The sequence below is a fragment of the Azolla caroliniana genome, unplaced genomic scaffold (genome assembly GCF_043228905.1).
Source record: "Azolla caroliniana isolate FFs.n. ecotype wild unplaced genomic scaffold, voAzoCaro1.0.p SCAF_2, whole genome shotgun sequence".
NCBI classification, from domain to species: Eukaryota; Viridiplantae; Streptophyta; class Polypodiopsida; order Salviniales; family Salviniaceae; genus Azolla; species Azolla caroliniana.
In genome coordinates, this window is record NW_028230437.1 from 7,364,867 (window position 1) to 7,378,805 (window position 13,939).

General features: G+C 41.7%; 3 protein-coding genes across 3 annotated transcripts in view; 1 reads left to right on the forward strand and 2 right to left on the reverse strand.

Annotated features, from left to right (window-relative positions):
* The window catches only part of LOC147867265 (uncharacterized), a 98,798-nt gene that overhangs the window by 39,522 nt on the left and 45,337 nt on the right, over nt 1–13,939 (forward strand). The gene's annotated exons all lie outside the window — the stretch shown is intronic.
* On the reverse strand, nt 3,824–6,755 carry LOC147867269 (5'-adenylylsulfate reductase-like 4). Its single transcript, XM_087315062.1, has 4 exons — nt 6,428–6,755; nt 6,137–6,318; nt 4,584–4,708; nt 3,824–4,508 (listed from the first exon to the last, which is right to left on the reverse strand). Exons 1-4 carry the CDS (start codon nt 6,698–6,700, stop codon nt 4,057–4,059), a joined length of 1,032 nt encoding a protein of 343 aa, XP_087171188.1. The 5' UTR covers nt 6,701–6,755; the 3' UTR covers nt 3,824–4,056.
* Nucleotides 9,539–13,097, reverse strand: LOC147867270 (stromal 70 kDa heat shock-related protein, chloroplastic-like). The gene is made up of 8 exons (XM_087315060.1): nt 12,498–13,097; nt 11,657–11,909; nt 11,497–11,576; nt 11,225–11,367; nt 11,047–11,145; nt 10,757–10,946; nt 10,277–10,675; nt 9,539–10,188 (listed from the first exon to the last, which is right to left on the reverse strand). The coding sequence occupies exons 1-8, from the start codon at nt 13,077–13,079 to the stop codon at nt 9,793–9,795; spliced, it is 2,142 nt and encodes a 713-aa protein (XP_087171186.1). The 5' UTR covers nt 13,080–13,097; the 3' UTR covers nt 9,539–9,792.

A 13,939-nucleotide genomic window follows, 5' to 3' on the forward strand; every position in this document is an offset into this window, starting at 1 on the left:
CAATACCGACCAAAAGGCCTTAGTCACAGAAGGTGACACGATTCGACGAAGAAGCCGAAATCGAAGTCCCCAGAACCGAGATAAGTTGGGGACCAGGTCGAAGTCGAGGGGGAGACCGATGTGCTTCTATTGTGGGAAGCTAGGGCACTTCCAGAAAAACTGTGAAAGTTAGCATGCAGAAGCGTATGCCAAACCGGTTCTGTCGGATAGTAACAATAAAGAGAAGAAGGTTTAATGGAAGCTTAACACAGAGAATAAGCATACACAGGAGAGAGAGAGAGAGAGAGCAGAACAGAACATAAACACAACTCAATTCAAAATAATACTCTCGATATTCTGTCCATACAATCCTGCTAAACAACACCATTTATACAAGTCCTCAAAAGGACTGACAGAAGTACTATGTACTTCAATGCTCATATGAGTGATTGTCACTAACCCCCAAAAATATGCCTACGTACTAGGCTGGATCCGTAGGCCTCTAACGGCCTACCGGTTTCAATATGATCTGGCTCCTGGTTCCGGATATCATCTGGACATCGATCCAGTTCTCCGTTCTGGATACCGATCCAGATCCGGTTGAGCTTGCTCGCTCAACACTCCCCCTCAAGCTCAACTTGAGATCGGATTGTGGTGTCAATTTCTGTGGTAACCGGTCCTTTCCTCTGGCTCCTTCTAACGTCCTCCCGCCTTGCTCGCGCTCCTCGTCCAGTCCTGTTCCACTTCTCGTGACCAGTTTGGTAATGCGCACCTTGACCTCCTTGGTCGGCTTGTCTGCTCAACATGCCCATTTCAGCTCCTTCGCTGCTATGTCTCCGGCGTTTGTCGATCCATCGGTTCCTTCGTGTCGGTGTCGACTTCCACTTGGCCTTTCGTTGATCCGGCTTCATCAAATCTTGAACCGAATTGGCTTCCTCCAATTCATTCCAGCTCTTGTTCGATGTCAGTGGTAGTCTCCAACTCGTCTTTCGTTTTTAGGCCCTTCACCACATCGACCCACGTCCGGGTCTTGGCCTTCTTCCAGTCAGCTCTGTCCTTCTTGACTCTGCCACCGTTGCCGCTTGCTCCAACTTGTTCGGATGTGCCGACTCCTTCGGTCAGCTCAGCTTCCTCTATTTGCTTTGCTCATCTTCGGTTCCTTGTCCGGTGTCATCCGTTCTTGTTCCTGTTCTCCCCCTCAAGTGCGGCACATCGAGATACTGAATGCCGAGCATCTCCGAAAAATGCTACAACTTGTCCGATCCGAGCGGCTTGGTGAAGATGTCAGCAACCTACCAATCCGTGTGAATATACCAAAGTTCAACTTCACCGCTTAGGACCCGCTCATGAACAAAGTGATAATGCACTTCTATGTGCTTTGTCTGAGCATGGAATACAGGGTTCTTTGCGAGTTGTATGTTTCTTACGTTGTCACAATAAATCAGAATCAAGGTCGGCACCGCGATCCAGAGGTCTCGCAGCAGTTGTCGAAGCTAGATGGCTTCACAGGTGGCAATGGTAGCGCTCTGGTATTTAGCCTCAGTGCTCAACAAAGCCACTGTTGGCTACTTTTTGGTGCTCCACGCAACAATCGCGCTACCAAGAGAAAACATGTAACTAGAGGTGGATCGGCGATCTGATGCATTACCAGCCCAGTCCGCATCAGTATATCCGACCAGCTTCCCAGTTATACCGTGTTGGTATAACAGTCCCCGGTCCTTCGTGCCGCTCACATATCGCAATAGTCGATGCTCGCACTAAAGGTGCTCCACGGTCGGCTTCTGCATGAACTGGTTGATCACTCTGACCGGGTAACTAATGTCTCGGGTCGAGTGATTGTCAAGTATATGACGCTTCCGACAATTTGTCGAAATTGTTTTTCATCGCAGGCCGGGCCGGAGTCGGGACGTAGCTTCAGGTTCCGATCTAGGGCTGTGGAGATCGGTCGGCATTCCATCATGCCGAACTTGTACAGCATATTCAACAAAGTGTCTTTGTGAGAGCAATATGCCATCGGGGGTTCGGATCACCTCGATCCCAAGAACATAATGAAGGTCCGGAGGTCTTTCATTTCAAATGCATCCGACAACTAGGACTTCACTCTGTCGATTTCATCCAGTCTGGGTCCTGTGATGACTAAATCATCAACATATAATAGGATACAAACCAGACCGTCCGGATGAACAGTGACGAGTCGAACTTTGAGGCCACAAACCCCATCTTATGCAACCGGAGCGTGATCTTCGCATTCCAAGCTCGGGGGGCTTGCTTCAGACGGTAAAGCGACTTCTTGAGTCGGCATACTGCCGACTTGTTCATCTCCGATTGGAATCCGAGGGGTTGGATCATATAGACCCGTTCTTCAAGGTCACCTTGAAGAAACGCATTCTTCACGTCCATTTGGTGAAGATGTCACCCCCTTGCCACAACAACAACCAGTACCACACAAACCGTCGTCATCTTCACTATCGGAGCGAAGGTATCGTCGTAGTCGATTCCATGGGTCTATGTATCCCTTTTCCACTAACCGAGCCTTGTACTGGTTGATTGAACCGTCGGCATAGTACTTTACCTTATATACCCATTTGCAACCGATCGGTTTACACTGTCGAGGAGGGTCAACCAGGTCCCATGTGTCGTTGGCATCAAGTGCCCGCATTTCTTCCTCCATAGCAGCACGCCAATTTGTCTCTTTTGCTGCTTCTGCATAGCTCTCTGACTCACGCACTTCCGCCACCTTAGTCATGTACACATAGTGATGCGCAATGTACTCATTATACCTGTACCTCATGAAGGTTTCCTTTTGACAGGTTGACTAGCGTAACTTTTCATTACCCGGTTTGAGGCACTTCTTGGCCGGTTCGGACTTCTTTTCTGAAGATCCGCCTTCTTCCTTTTCGAGGTCAAATTCGCTCCGATCCGACCCTTCACTGTCAGTATTGTAGTCCGACATCTTCTTCTTCCCCTTTGTGAATCGTCTCCTCGGTTCCTTGCGCGGGGAGAGCACGACAGAGTCTCCACTACTCACTGATTCTTCATCCGACTGGTCATCGCGACTCAGCCACTCATTTGGCCCACTTAGCCAAAATGAGATCAGACTCTCATCTAGAGTACTGAAGTCTTCATCTTCTACCTAGACCTCTTCGAGCTCACTAGCCTCATCTTCAAGAATCGGGTCTTCGTCGAGAGTTGGAGTCAATAGGGAGTACCATGATGCCAACTAATCAAACTCGACATCTCGACTTACTTGTACCTATTTAGTCCGGGGGTTATAACACTTATACCCCGAAGTCATTTCTTGAGAAATTCATCAACAAGCTAGAGCAATGCAACCTTCCATTGGTAGTGCAAACCTCTGAGTCAAACAAATGTCAACCAAAAGGTGGTATCAATGCTAGTTTGGTAGGCACAAAAGGCAAATTGCAACTTTTGGTTACAACCTATTCAATTCTAATCAATCTTCTTTAGGATCATCTATAGGTTCTTGTTGGTCGAATTAGCTAACCCAAACACTTCAAGCACTAAATGCTTCATACAAAAAATGGATCATGGAAATCACAATGTTGTTGCGAACAAATTTTTTGAAGGTTTTAACAACTATGTTAAACAAAAGATGTTAAAGGGGGGCAAACATGTGGTTCCTAAAGTTTTAATGAAATGGCATCTTTGTGCAATACGACTTTCCAAACATCTTGAAAGTAGCTTTGATCGTCTTTGCTTTTGTCCTAATGTGCACCCAATTCTTTGACTTCCAAAAACTCAATGTATGAACTTGTTCAAAGTCAGTCATGTAGAAACTAGTTCCAAACTCAATGTTACGCAATCCGCCACTTATACATGTGTATTCTTGAGTTTCATGGTTATCAATAGATAGATATCATGAATCATTTTGATGGAAACTTTACATCATTGTAATGATATGAAGAGAACTCAGGCATGTCCATACGATTATAGCACATTTTTACAACCCATGATATCCATTGCACCATAGCTTCTGGATGATATTATGTGTGAACACCTTACATTACGGGCACAATAATATACGTTGAAAATATTGCAGATCTCTCTCTCAATATTTCATGAGAAACCTCCACCATATTTACTAGTGCTGCCTTCAAGTGACATTGCAGTGAGAGGAGAGGATGGCCATCCAGGCAAAGACAAAACCCTCTTCCCTTTCCTTAAAAGATCATGAGAAGGCTTCTCACATCCATGTGTGCACTCAACTCCCTGGTTTTGTTGCAATGCTCTTCTGAATAGAAGTTTGTAAGCATAAAAATATGTTTGTCTCCATGTCCAACAATTCTTGATGCTGCTCAACAACTTTGGTATAAGATGTATCAAAACCCTCATCAATAAGAACACTGTAGCTAGCATAAGATACATGTCATCATGTAGCCATTTCTCAGGAGACTTTGCCCAGGGATAAGGGCAGTTTGCCTTGTTCTGAACCAATCCCTTTGTGGAGAGGTGTTTGACTAAAGCTAGTTTGTCACAATTCCTCTTCTTGCAATTGATAGATGGTATACCTGCACTTGCAATCATTAAAGGAGGTAACAAACAATGAGTATATCAACAGGCAAAATGATTCACAGGAAACATACCTGTTCTATGCTTGTAGAAAGCACCAATCGCTTCTACTGTCCGTGAACCGTGATAGCGCACTTTAGTTGTCTTGTTATGGAGAAATAGAACCGGGAAGCTGTAGACTCCATGCCGAGAAAGAGAACTGCAATTACAAGTTTGTTTTCACATATTAGATCTTTCAGTCTTTAAAAATGTTAGGATATGCATGACTCTTATCATACAAAGGAATGGAAGAATTACTAAACAAAAGAATGGAACATCGAAACTGACTGATTGGAGTGTGCAAATACAAGCGGTGTCAGCTTCCCCATCAGAAATCAATTGTCAGATACATATTATTATGAAGGAGAGAACAGTAATATTCAAACAGATTTTGTGACCTAAGAATCGTCTACCTACTTAGAGGAGAAAGTTGAAACACTATCAGATTGCAAATCCTCACATGCCATAATTAACATGATTAGACATTACATAGTACCAAGAGGGATTATCAACACCATAGAAATTCAATACCTTACAGGTGTTGCAAACACTTTGTTGAAGGCAGAGAAAAGAACCTTTCATGCAAGGTAAAAAGGATAAATTCCAGGGCAGACAACAAGTGCAACCAAGAAAACCTTGGATTGATTGTTGTTGGGTTTTATCTGTATCCCATATGGAACAACGATAGTCAGATATACTTTCTCAAAGACCTATATAAGGTGCTCTTTCTCTTTGAACTTCAGTTAAGGAATTGAAACATTTTCTATCAAAGTTTAGCCAACAAACACCACGACAAAGCAAGCTTTCATAAACTTTAAGCATTGATATCAAGTCAAAGCAGGTATTGGGAAAGTTGATTGCCAAATCTTTCCATAATATCCTTCCAATAAAGGTAAAAGAATCTCAGACAATGGGAAAAACTTCATTCCAAATCTTTTTATTGTTCGTCAAAGGCAAATTATGACTGGTCGCATGAAATGTCATAATCAAAACCTATAGGCTTTCCAGCTTGCTTTCTTGGACTATTGTCACTGATGCAAAAATAGAGCTAATCCTACTATCTTTCAATAGGAGTGACTATTCATACCTAGAAAGTCTGCATCACCCAAAAACTAAAGGGCTGATATATTGACCTTGTTTACATACATATATCCATCCATCCAGAAGAGAAGGGATGGACCCTCTCCATCCACCTAGAATATGAATTAACCTCCTGCATCATGTGACTTTCTCCTTTGTTATGTACATTTTTTTCAATCTAGAACCCAGTGGGGAATCCTCACTATCCTCACCTAGAGTGGGAGGTAATTTCTCTGTTTATGTCAGTCATGAACATGATACCTCTGCTTCAAAGGATGGTTTGTTTTTATTCACATACTTGCAAGAAAATTCACCTTTTGCATAAATAAACTGAATGGAAACCATAAAGCAAAATATTAACAGAAAACCATAAACTGAATGGAAACCATCTTTCGCATTAATAAATTGAATGGAAACCAGCAATTAGAAGCTTAGCAGAAAACCCATCTTTCAAAATAATAGGTGAATGGGAACCATACATTAAACTCCTTACTAATATATATGATACCTTGGTCGAATAGCCGAATCTTCTACTGCCATATGATAAATTTCAGGAAATGTTGCAGATACTGAGTCGAAGGTTTCTCTGAAGGTCCTTGAAAATGGACACCAATTTGCATAGAAGAGAACAGCAGCATTCTCATTGTTTCCCAGAGAATTGAGAGCTATTTCCAACATTGTACCATTAACCTAACAGAAGAAGAAGAACAGCAGGAGTTGGAGATATAGTTTCAAATAGAGATATTGAAAGGAAAACGAGGGGGAAAAGCAAAACACAAAAGTGAGGATATAGACTAACCTCTGCAACTTGAGAAGTAGCGCGATCCCATTTGACAGATACATCGTCATCATCATCATCATGGAGAAAGCATCGTTCGTTTCTATTGTATTGAAGCTGAGGGAAGAGATCTTCAGGATGAAGCTTAGGGCATGACAGATCAGAGGAAACGTGGTCCGCAAGAGTGTGAAGATTTGAAATGGCAGCTTTACAAATTGCTACATAAGAGAGGGGGAGGAGGAGGAGGAGGAGGAGACCCAAATAGGAGATGATGAATCCTTCCTTCCCTGTCATGGAAATACTCAGAAAAACAGAAAGGAAAAGAAGAAAAGAAGAAAAGAATGGGTGAGCAATAGATTATAGGAGCAGGAAAGAAGAAGAATCAGATTCCAAATTGGTAGTGCAGGAAGAGGCCTAAAGGGGGCAGGGCAGGGCAGGGCAGGGCAGGGGAACCCAAGTCAATATGCCAACAAACAAAACCAAGACATTCATTCATTCATTCATTATAAGCCTCTCCTCTTCCCCTGCCCATGCCCATGCCCATGCCCCGTCCGTCCAACCAGGGCCTTCTCTCTTTGTCCGCCTGCCCATCCCACCTCAGCTTCGGCTCCGGCTTTTCCCGGTGATCCATTCTGTGTGTTCCCCTTTGAATGACGAATTGAATGGTTGTCCTTGAATGACAAATTGTGTACCTTAGCTTTTGTTTGATGTATCCAAACAAAGTGTGAATGCTTACAGCGCCATGCTCTCTATAGCATGGTGAATCGGTCCTTCGCCTCAAGGAGTTTAATGAGTCTTTTAAAGCACTCGACACTTGAACAAGCAAGCAAGCATCGTTGTGTCTTGATGTCTAGTGTTTGGACAGTCGTAGCTTTTGATCGAAGAATCATCGCGTGCCACATGAGAGCTTTAAAGTTTATCTTGTGCTTTGTGAACCCTTTCATGTGTAACAAATACATACGAATGAGAATAGCCTACCACGATTACATATGGTGGATTCATTGTAGTAGTTTTTTAACTATCGTCCTTGAATGACAAAATGCCTATTCTATCAATTGTGTCTAGACACTTAAGAGTGTGCACTTTGTAGTGTCACAGTGTGGTTTACTTAACCCAATCTTGGTTGGAGTGAGATTAATGAGGCCTAATAAATACTTGACACTCAAATGGGCACCATTGTGTCCGACTAAACATGAAAGGCCCAATCAAATCTTTAGAAAAAGAGAGAGTGGAAATTCTAAAATGCCGGAACTTGGCAACAACATATATCACAGGTGGGTTGACATTCTATTTATCGCTAAGATGTTTATCTACTAGATTATGGTTGGTGGTTTAGCATTAGGAGATGCCTTTTGAAAGAAGAATATGGTTCATGGAATGTATTTCTTATGTACAATGTCAATGGAATGAGTATCTTTTGAGAGAGATTTTATTATCAACTTCAAAGGTCAATTAGGACCTAATTGATCAAAAGTGTTCATTTTTACATAATATGTGTAGAATTAAGCAATGACTCACAATGTTAAAGAATAGCACAAATAAATGTTGCAATTGAGAGTGCATTTTGTGTGCGTGCGTGCGTGCGTGTGTGTGTGCTCGCACGCGAAAGCACCCTTGTTAGATTATTGAAGTGAATGGCCAAGACTTCTTTACTAGGATTTGCTTGTTTTACATCACTTTCTTGCCTTCAAGCATGTCGTTAAAGGCTAGCCATTTTAATGTAACAAAAGTCTAACCCCTCATTTTAATCATTTCACTATGTACTTTTGTCATTGGTGGACGTGCCCATTGTGGCAGAGGACATTGAGCCATTTTGCAAGAGGTGGACGGTGGCGCATACATTGTCGCCCACCATGAGTATGATGTCCATACTAACGATAGTTTTCTCAACATGAATTTAGGTTGCTACATGTCATGTATTTGGGTTGAGATATTGGTGAAGGAATGTTGTGTATGTGGATATAGGTGTAGTTAATATAGGTGCTTGGAATTAAGAATGATTTTCTTCATCTATTCTTGTTTGTTCTAAAGTGTTTCACGTGTTGTGGCACTAAAAGAGTCCCACGTTCGAGAAATGATGAAAACATTTGGAGAAAGTAAATGACCTAGACACAAAAAGTATCATCTAGTATTAGAACACCTGTCATATTGCTACTAGTGAAGTAGTTGAGATAGCAAGGTTTTGCAATGTCATCTTGTTTTAATACAAATATAGATTAACGGGAAAAAAGACACAAAAAGTATGCATGGTTAAGGAATCGTTGCATACTCTTCCTTCAGGATCTATTCATTAGCTACCCAAATACTTGTGGATATCTCTTGATGTCCTCGTGGATTATCACATAAAGAAAGGGAAATATGCCTCAAACTGTAGTTGGTTAATTACTTTAGTTAAGGAAAATGAACATTTTTTAGCAAACTACATGTCTTGATATTCCCAACCCCTCAAACAATCAAATGGACAATCTTTAGCTAATATTTTATCTATGGATGTCCAAATTATGATTAAGCTCCCTCATGCTTGTGCTCAAAAGCACCTCAACAAAAATTCATGTGTCATTTATAACTTTTCCATGTGATAATTCAATGGTTTTATAGTGCTATACTATTTGCCCTAATTTTAGTTAATTCCAACAATCAATTAGGAACCTAGTAGTAACCAAATTTAGCATGAATCTCACAACATATAAAAGCTTGTGGTTTGCAACTTGAATTCTACAAATGATTGCGTATTATTCAAATATATAATGTACATTCATCGCATCATATCAGATGAATTCTTCTTTTGATGTTCAAATCATAAACATATAAATGTACTGAAACATGATTATAGGAGTGGATAGACCCAAATTGAGCCCACTCAGTAATCTCTCCAGCTTGTTATCTTTACTAAGTACTGCATATAATACACAAGACATATCAACTTTCATGTAATTGTATCTTACAAACAATTTGGATTGTTACAGAGAAGATTGATGTGCAAATATTGTAATAGGCAACGCAGAATTTGCATGATACATCAGACCAAAGAAACAATCCCAAGTCAAATTTGTAGAGAATATATTAATGAGATGAAACAAAATTAGTGAATACATCAATATCTACCTTATCAAACTATGATAACACAATATGTTGAAGCTCAAAAATCACGTGTATTTCAAAATTTTGGCACTTTAATATTCCCGATTGTACTTGCAATTTTTGTGGTTATAACAAAAGCAGCAATGTCTTAACCCAAAAAATGGGACAAGACTATTCTGATTTTATACATTCACATTGCAAAAACCTTCTTTGTTAAATAAAGTTAATCAAACGACCATGAATGGAGCTTCAATAATATACCCAGCACCTCAAACAACAATAAATGAATGACCTGTTACGCCTACCTATGAACTCTCAGTAAAATCAGCATCAATGACATCATCTCCAGAGGGGTTGGATGAAGCATTATTAGGGCCTGCAGCACCTTCTGGTGCTCCAGTTGATGCCCCTGCTCCTGGCTGGCTATATAAAGATTGCCCAATTTGCATCACCTCTTGGTTGAGCTCTGCCATTTTATCCTTGATGGCTTGTGTTGAGCCTCCAGTAACAACATCCTTCAGCTCGTTTAGTTTAGCTTCCACCTTCTCCTTGATTTCGTTAGGCACCTTGTCACCCAGATCCTTCAGCTGCTTCTCAGTCTGGTATATAACCGAATCAGCCTGATTCTTAGTATCAATTGCTTCCCGCTTCTCCTTGTCTTCTTGGCTGAACTTTTCAGCTTCACTGACCATTCTTTGCACCTGACATAAGACAAAAAGTTAGCAAGTTAAAAACGCTTCTAATGAACAAACTGGCCAGCCAAACTATAAAGAATATTCATAGATATACCTCTTCCTTCGGCAATGTGCTTGCACCGGTGATTGTGATATCTTGTTTCTTTCCACTACCCTTGTCACTGGCAGTTACAGAAAGGATACCATTTGCATCAATATCAAACTTGACCTCTATCTGTGGTACTCCTCTCGGGGCCGGTGGGATTCCATCCAATCTGAAGCTACCTAATGACTTGTTATCTCTAACAAATTCACGCTCGCCTTGGAGTACACTAATCTCGACAGATGTTTGATTATCAGCTGCTGTGGAGAAAACTTCCGATTTTGATGTCGGCAAAGTGGTGTTCCTTGGAATAATCTTTGTCATCACGCCACCAAGGGTTTCTAGGCCCAAAGAGAGAGGGGTCACATCCAACAGAACAATGTCACTCACTTCTCCAGCTAAGACACCAGCCTGTAGAGAAATATGTACTTGCTATTTAATGTTCGAGAAAGTAAACAAAGATTCAATAAATCGATAAAAATGGTTTCATACCTGAACAGCAGCTCCTAGAGCCACAACCTCGTCTGGGTTGACTGTAACATTTGGATCTTTTCCGGTCATTCTCTTAACCAGCTCTTGTACTGCTGGAATCCTTGTAGAGCCTCCCACAAGAATTACCTCTTGAACATCACTGAAACTTAGTTTTGCATCTCGAAGTGCATTTTCAACAGGGGTTCGGCATCTGCAAAAAATAAAATAATGTTGCATTGCAAATCATCATTTTATGCTCTCAGTGTAATCAATTCCTCATAAATACTTGTCAAAGAGTGCATGAGATGTACCTATCGAGCAAATCAGAGCATAATTCCTCAAATTTTGCTCGTGTAAGACTTGTTTCAATGTGCTTCGGCCCATCTGCTGTGGCAGTAATAAAGGGCAAGCTGCATAAACTTACAAGTTTAGAAATATTCCAGAAGCAAAAACAAGAGAAAACCAGATTGGTAGAGAAATAAATCATACCTGATGCTTGTCTGGGTTAATGAAGAAAGCTCCATTTTTGCTTTCTCAGCGGCCTCTGTAAGCCTTTGCAGAGCCTGCTTATCTTTGAGAAGCTCAATGCCTTCATCTCTCTTGAAATTTGATGCCAACCAGTCTACGATTCGCTGTCAAATTTCGACAATTACCCTCATCAGAATAGATTTTTAAAAAGCAAACATATGTCCTACCACGTGATGGTTTTGTGATGGGAATGAAAAGTGCCTATGTTTAAACATAGCAGGAGATGCCATTACCTTATCAAAATCATCTCCACCAAGGTGAGTATCTCCAGATGTTGATAGCACCTCAAAGACTCCATCACCAACCTCCAATACTGTAAAGAACTCATATGTGTACTTATGAATACAATCTCCTTAAAATGAAATCCTACCAAATAAAAGACATTACACCTACCAGAGACATCGAATGTTCCTCCACCAAGGTCAAATACAAGTATCGTCTCATTACTCTTCCTTTCAAATCCATACGCCAATGATGCAGCCGTAGGTTCATTGATAATGCGCAAAACTTCTATAGAAGCAATTCGGCCAGCATCTTTTGTTGCTGTTCTTTGAGAATCATTGAAATATGCCGGAACAGTGATAACAGCCTTGGTAACCTTGTCGTTCAAAAACTTGGCAGCATCATCCACAAGCTTTCGCAGGACCTAACAACAAATTTATATAATAAGCATGTGAAACAAGTGTTCGAGAGACGTGCTTGACATGTTGTGACTTGTAATGACAACTTTTTGCATGCAACTTTAATGAAGATTTATACTTTTGACGTGTGCATTACATTGAACACAAAAGCTGAAAATTTTCCTCACACTTTTTTCAAGCTGGCATAACATTGAATTGAGTTAAGAAATCTATCCTTCATTAATTCAGCTTTGCACAACGTTTTCATGTCTTAAAAGAGAACTTCAGGCAAGATTGATTAAGATTGTCACTTTTAAGAGCTGAAATCTCTCTCAAGTTTAGATTTATTAAGTTGGTCAGTTATAAGGGCTAAATTTACCTAGCAGTTATTTCAATTTCAATTTCAGGCAGAAATGTTGTAACTTAAACTTTGGCAACCAAGGAGCTCTGGTGATTTGAAACATTCCAATTAGCAAAGTTCGGAAAAATATAAATCACTTTTCTGCACTAAATTCCTGTAAGTAGTTTGCATGTTCTCATAAGCTTTCGTATTATTTCATATCCATGTAAAAAAGGAAGCTGTTTTGGCCTGCAACAAAGGTTCATGAGCATACCTGCGCAGAAATCTCCTCTGCAGCAAACTGCTTGCCAATAGCCGGGCAATCGAGCTTAACATTCCCATTCCCATCTCGGATAACCTTGTAAGAGACCTGCTTGGATTCATCATCCACTTCATTCATCTTTCGTCCAATGAACCTCTTGACAGAGAAGAAGGTGTTCTCCGGATTGACAACAGCCTGCCGCTTAGCAATTTGTCCGACGAGCCTGTCCCCTGTTTTGGTGTAAGCCACAACGGAGGGAGTGGTTCTCTGCCCCTCTGCATTAGAAACTATGGTGGGTTTCCCTCCTTCCATAGCTGCGACGGCCGAATTGGTGGTGCCAAGATCAATCCCGACCACTTTCTCGCTTACCACGCGAACAGGGCCGCGCACTGCGTGGTGGTGGCGGCCCTTCTTGTTGAAGCCATGGCGGAGGGATGCTTGGGAGAAGATAGAGCCTGATTTCTGGTGTGCGGCAAGGGAGGAGGCGCCGAAGAACGAGGAGCGCGGGCGGGAATTGGATGGAGCGGCGGCTCCAGCAGAGGCCATGAGATGAGATTGAGCCAGGAGTTGGGAAACAGCAGCAGTGGATGCCATGGATGATGATGCCTCTCTGTTTCTCTGTCTCTCTGTCTCAGGGTCTCAGGGTCTCAAGGTCTCCTCCTTCCTCCTCTGCTTCTTTCTTGTGGTATGTATAAGAGAAAGAGAGACTTTGGGGGATGCAGAAGAAGAAGGAGAGAGAGAGAGAGAGAGAGAGAGAGAGAGAGAGAGAGAGAGAGAGAGAGAGAGTGTTGTGTTGTGTTGGGGTCTTTCTTCTTCACACCCTTCCTTCCTTCTTTCTCTTCCTTTCCTTATCTTCAACCTCCTCTTCTCCTTCTCCTTCTTCTTATTGTTATTGTAATTTGTAAGGTTTCCATCATTTTATGTATATGTATGTGGTCCTTTCTTTCCACACATTGCATTGCTCCCTCCACCATTTGCTTTGTGTAAGGGTTTTCGTCCGAGATGCGAGAAAGCGATCACCTCTCCATGTCTGCTTGTGTGAGAGGCTGAGATAGCGACCTTCTTAATGCCTCACGGGAATCCCCCATTGTGGTCTATGAGACCCCGGTCGGTCCCTGCCTCGTTGCCCATGGCTAGGATCGAACTTGGGTCCTCTCACCTTTTATGAACTCGATATGCTACATACAGTGGAAAACCCCCCCAAAGCTAGCTTCCAAATCAATGGTATCCCATCCATAGCTCCAACTCATATTCCCCTTATCTCCTTGATTGCTTCTGCATGACACGTGACTTTAAAGCCTAATATCCAAGGTTGCTTAATTGTTCTTCGGTTTTTTTGCTTCATTGAGGGAGAGGCTGAGTTTTGAAGGCATGTCCATGTTCATCGTCTCCTCATGTCCCTGAAAAAAATTCAATGGTGGCGTGTTGATGAATATTAGAAAGGTTATGGTTAA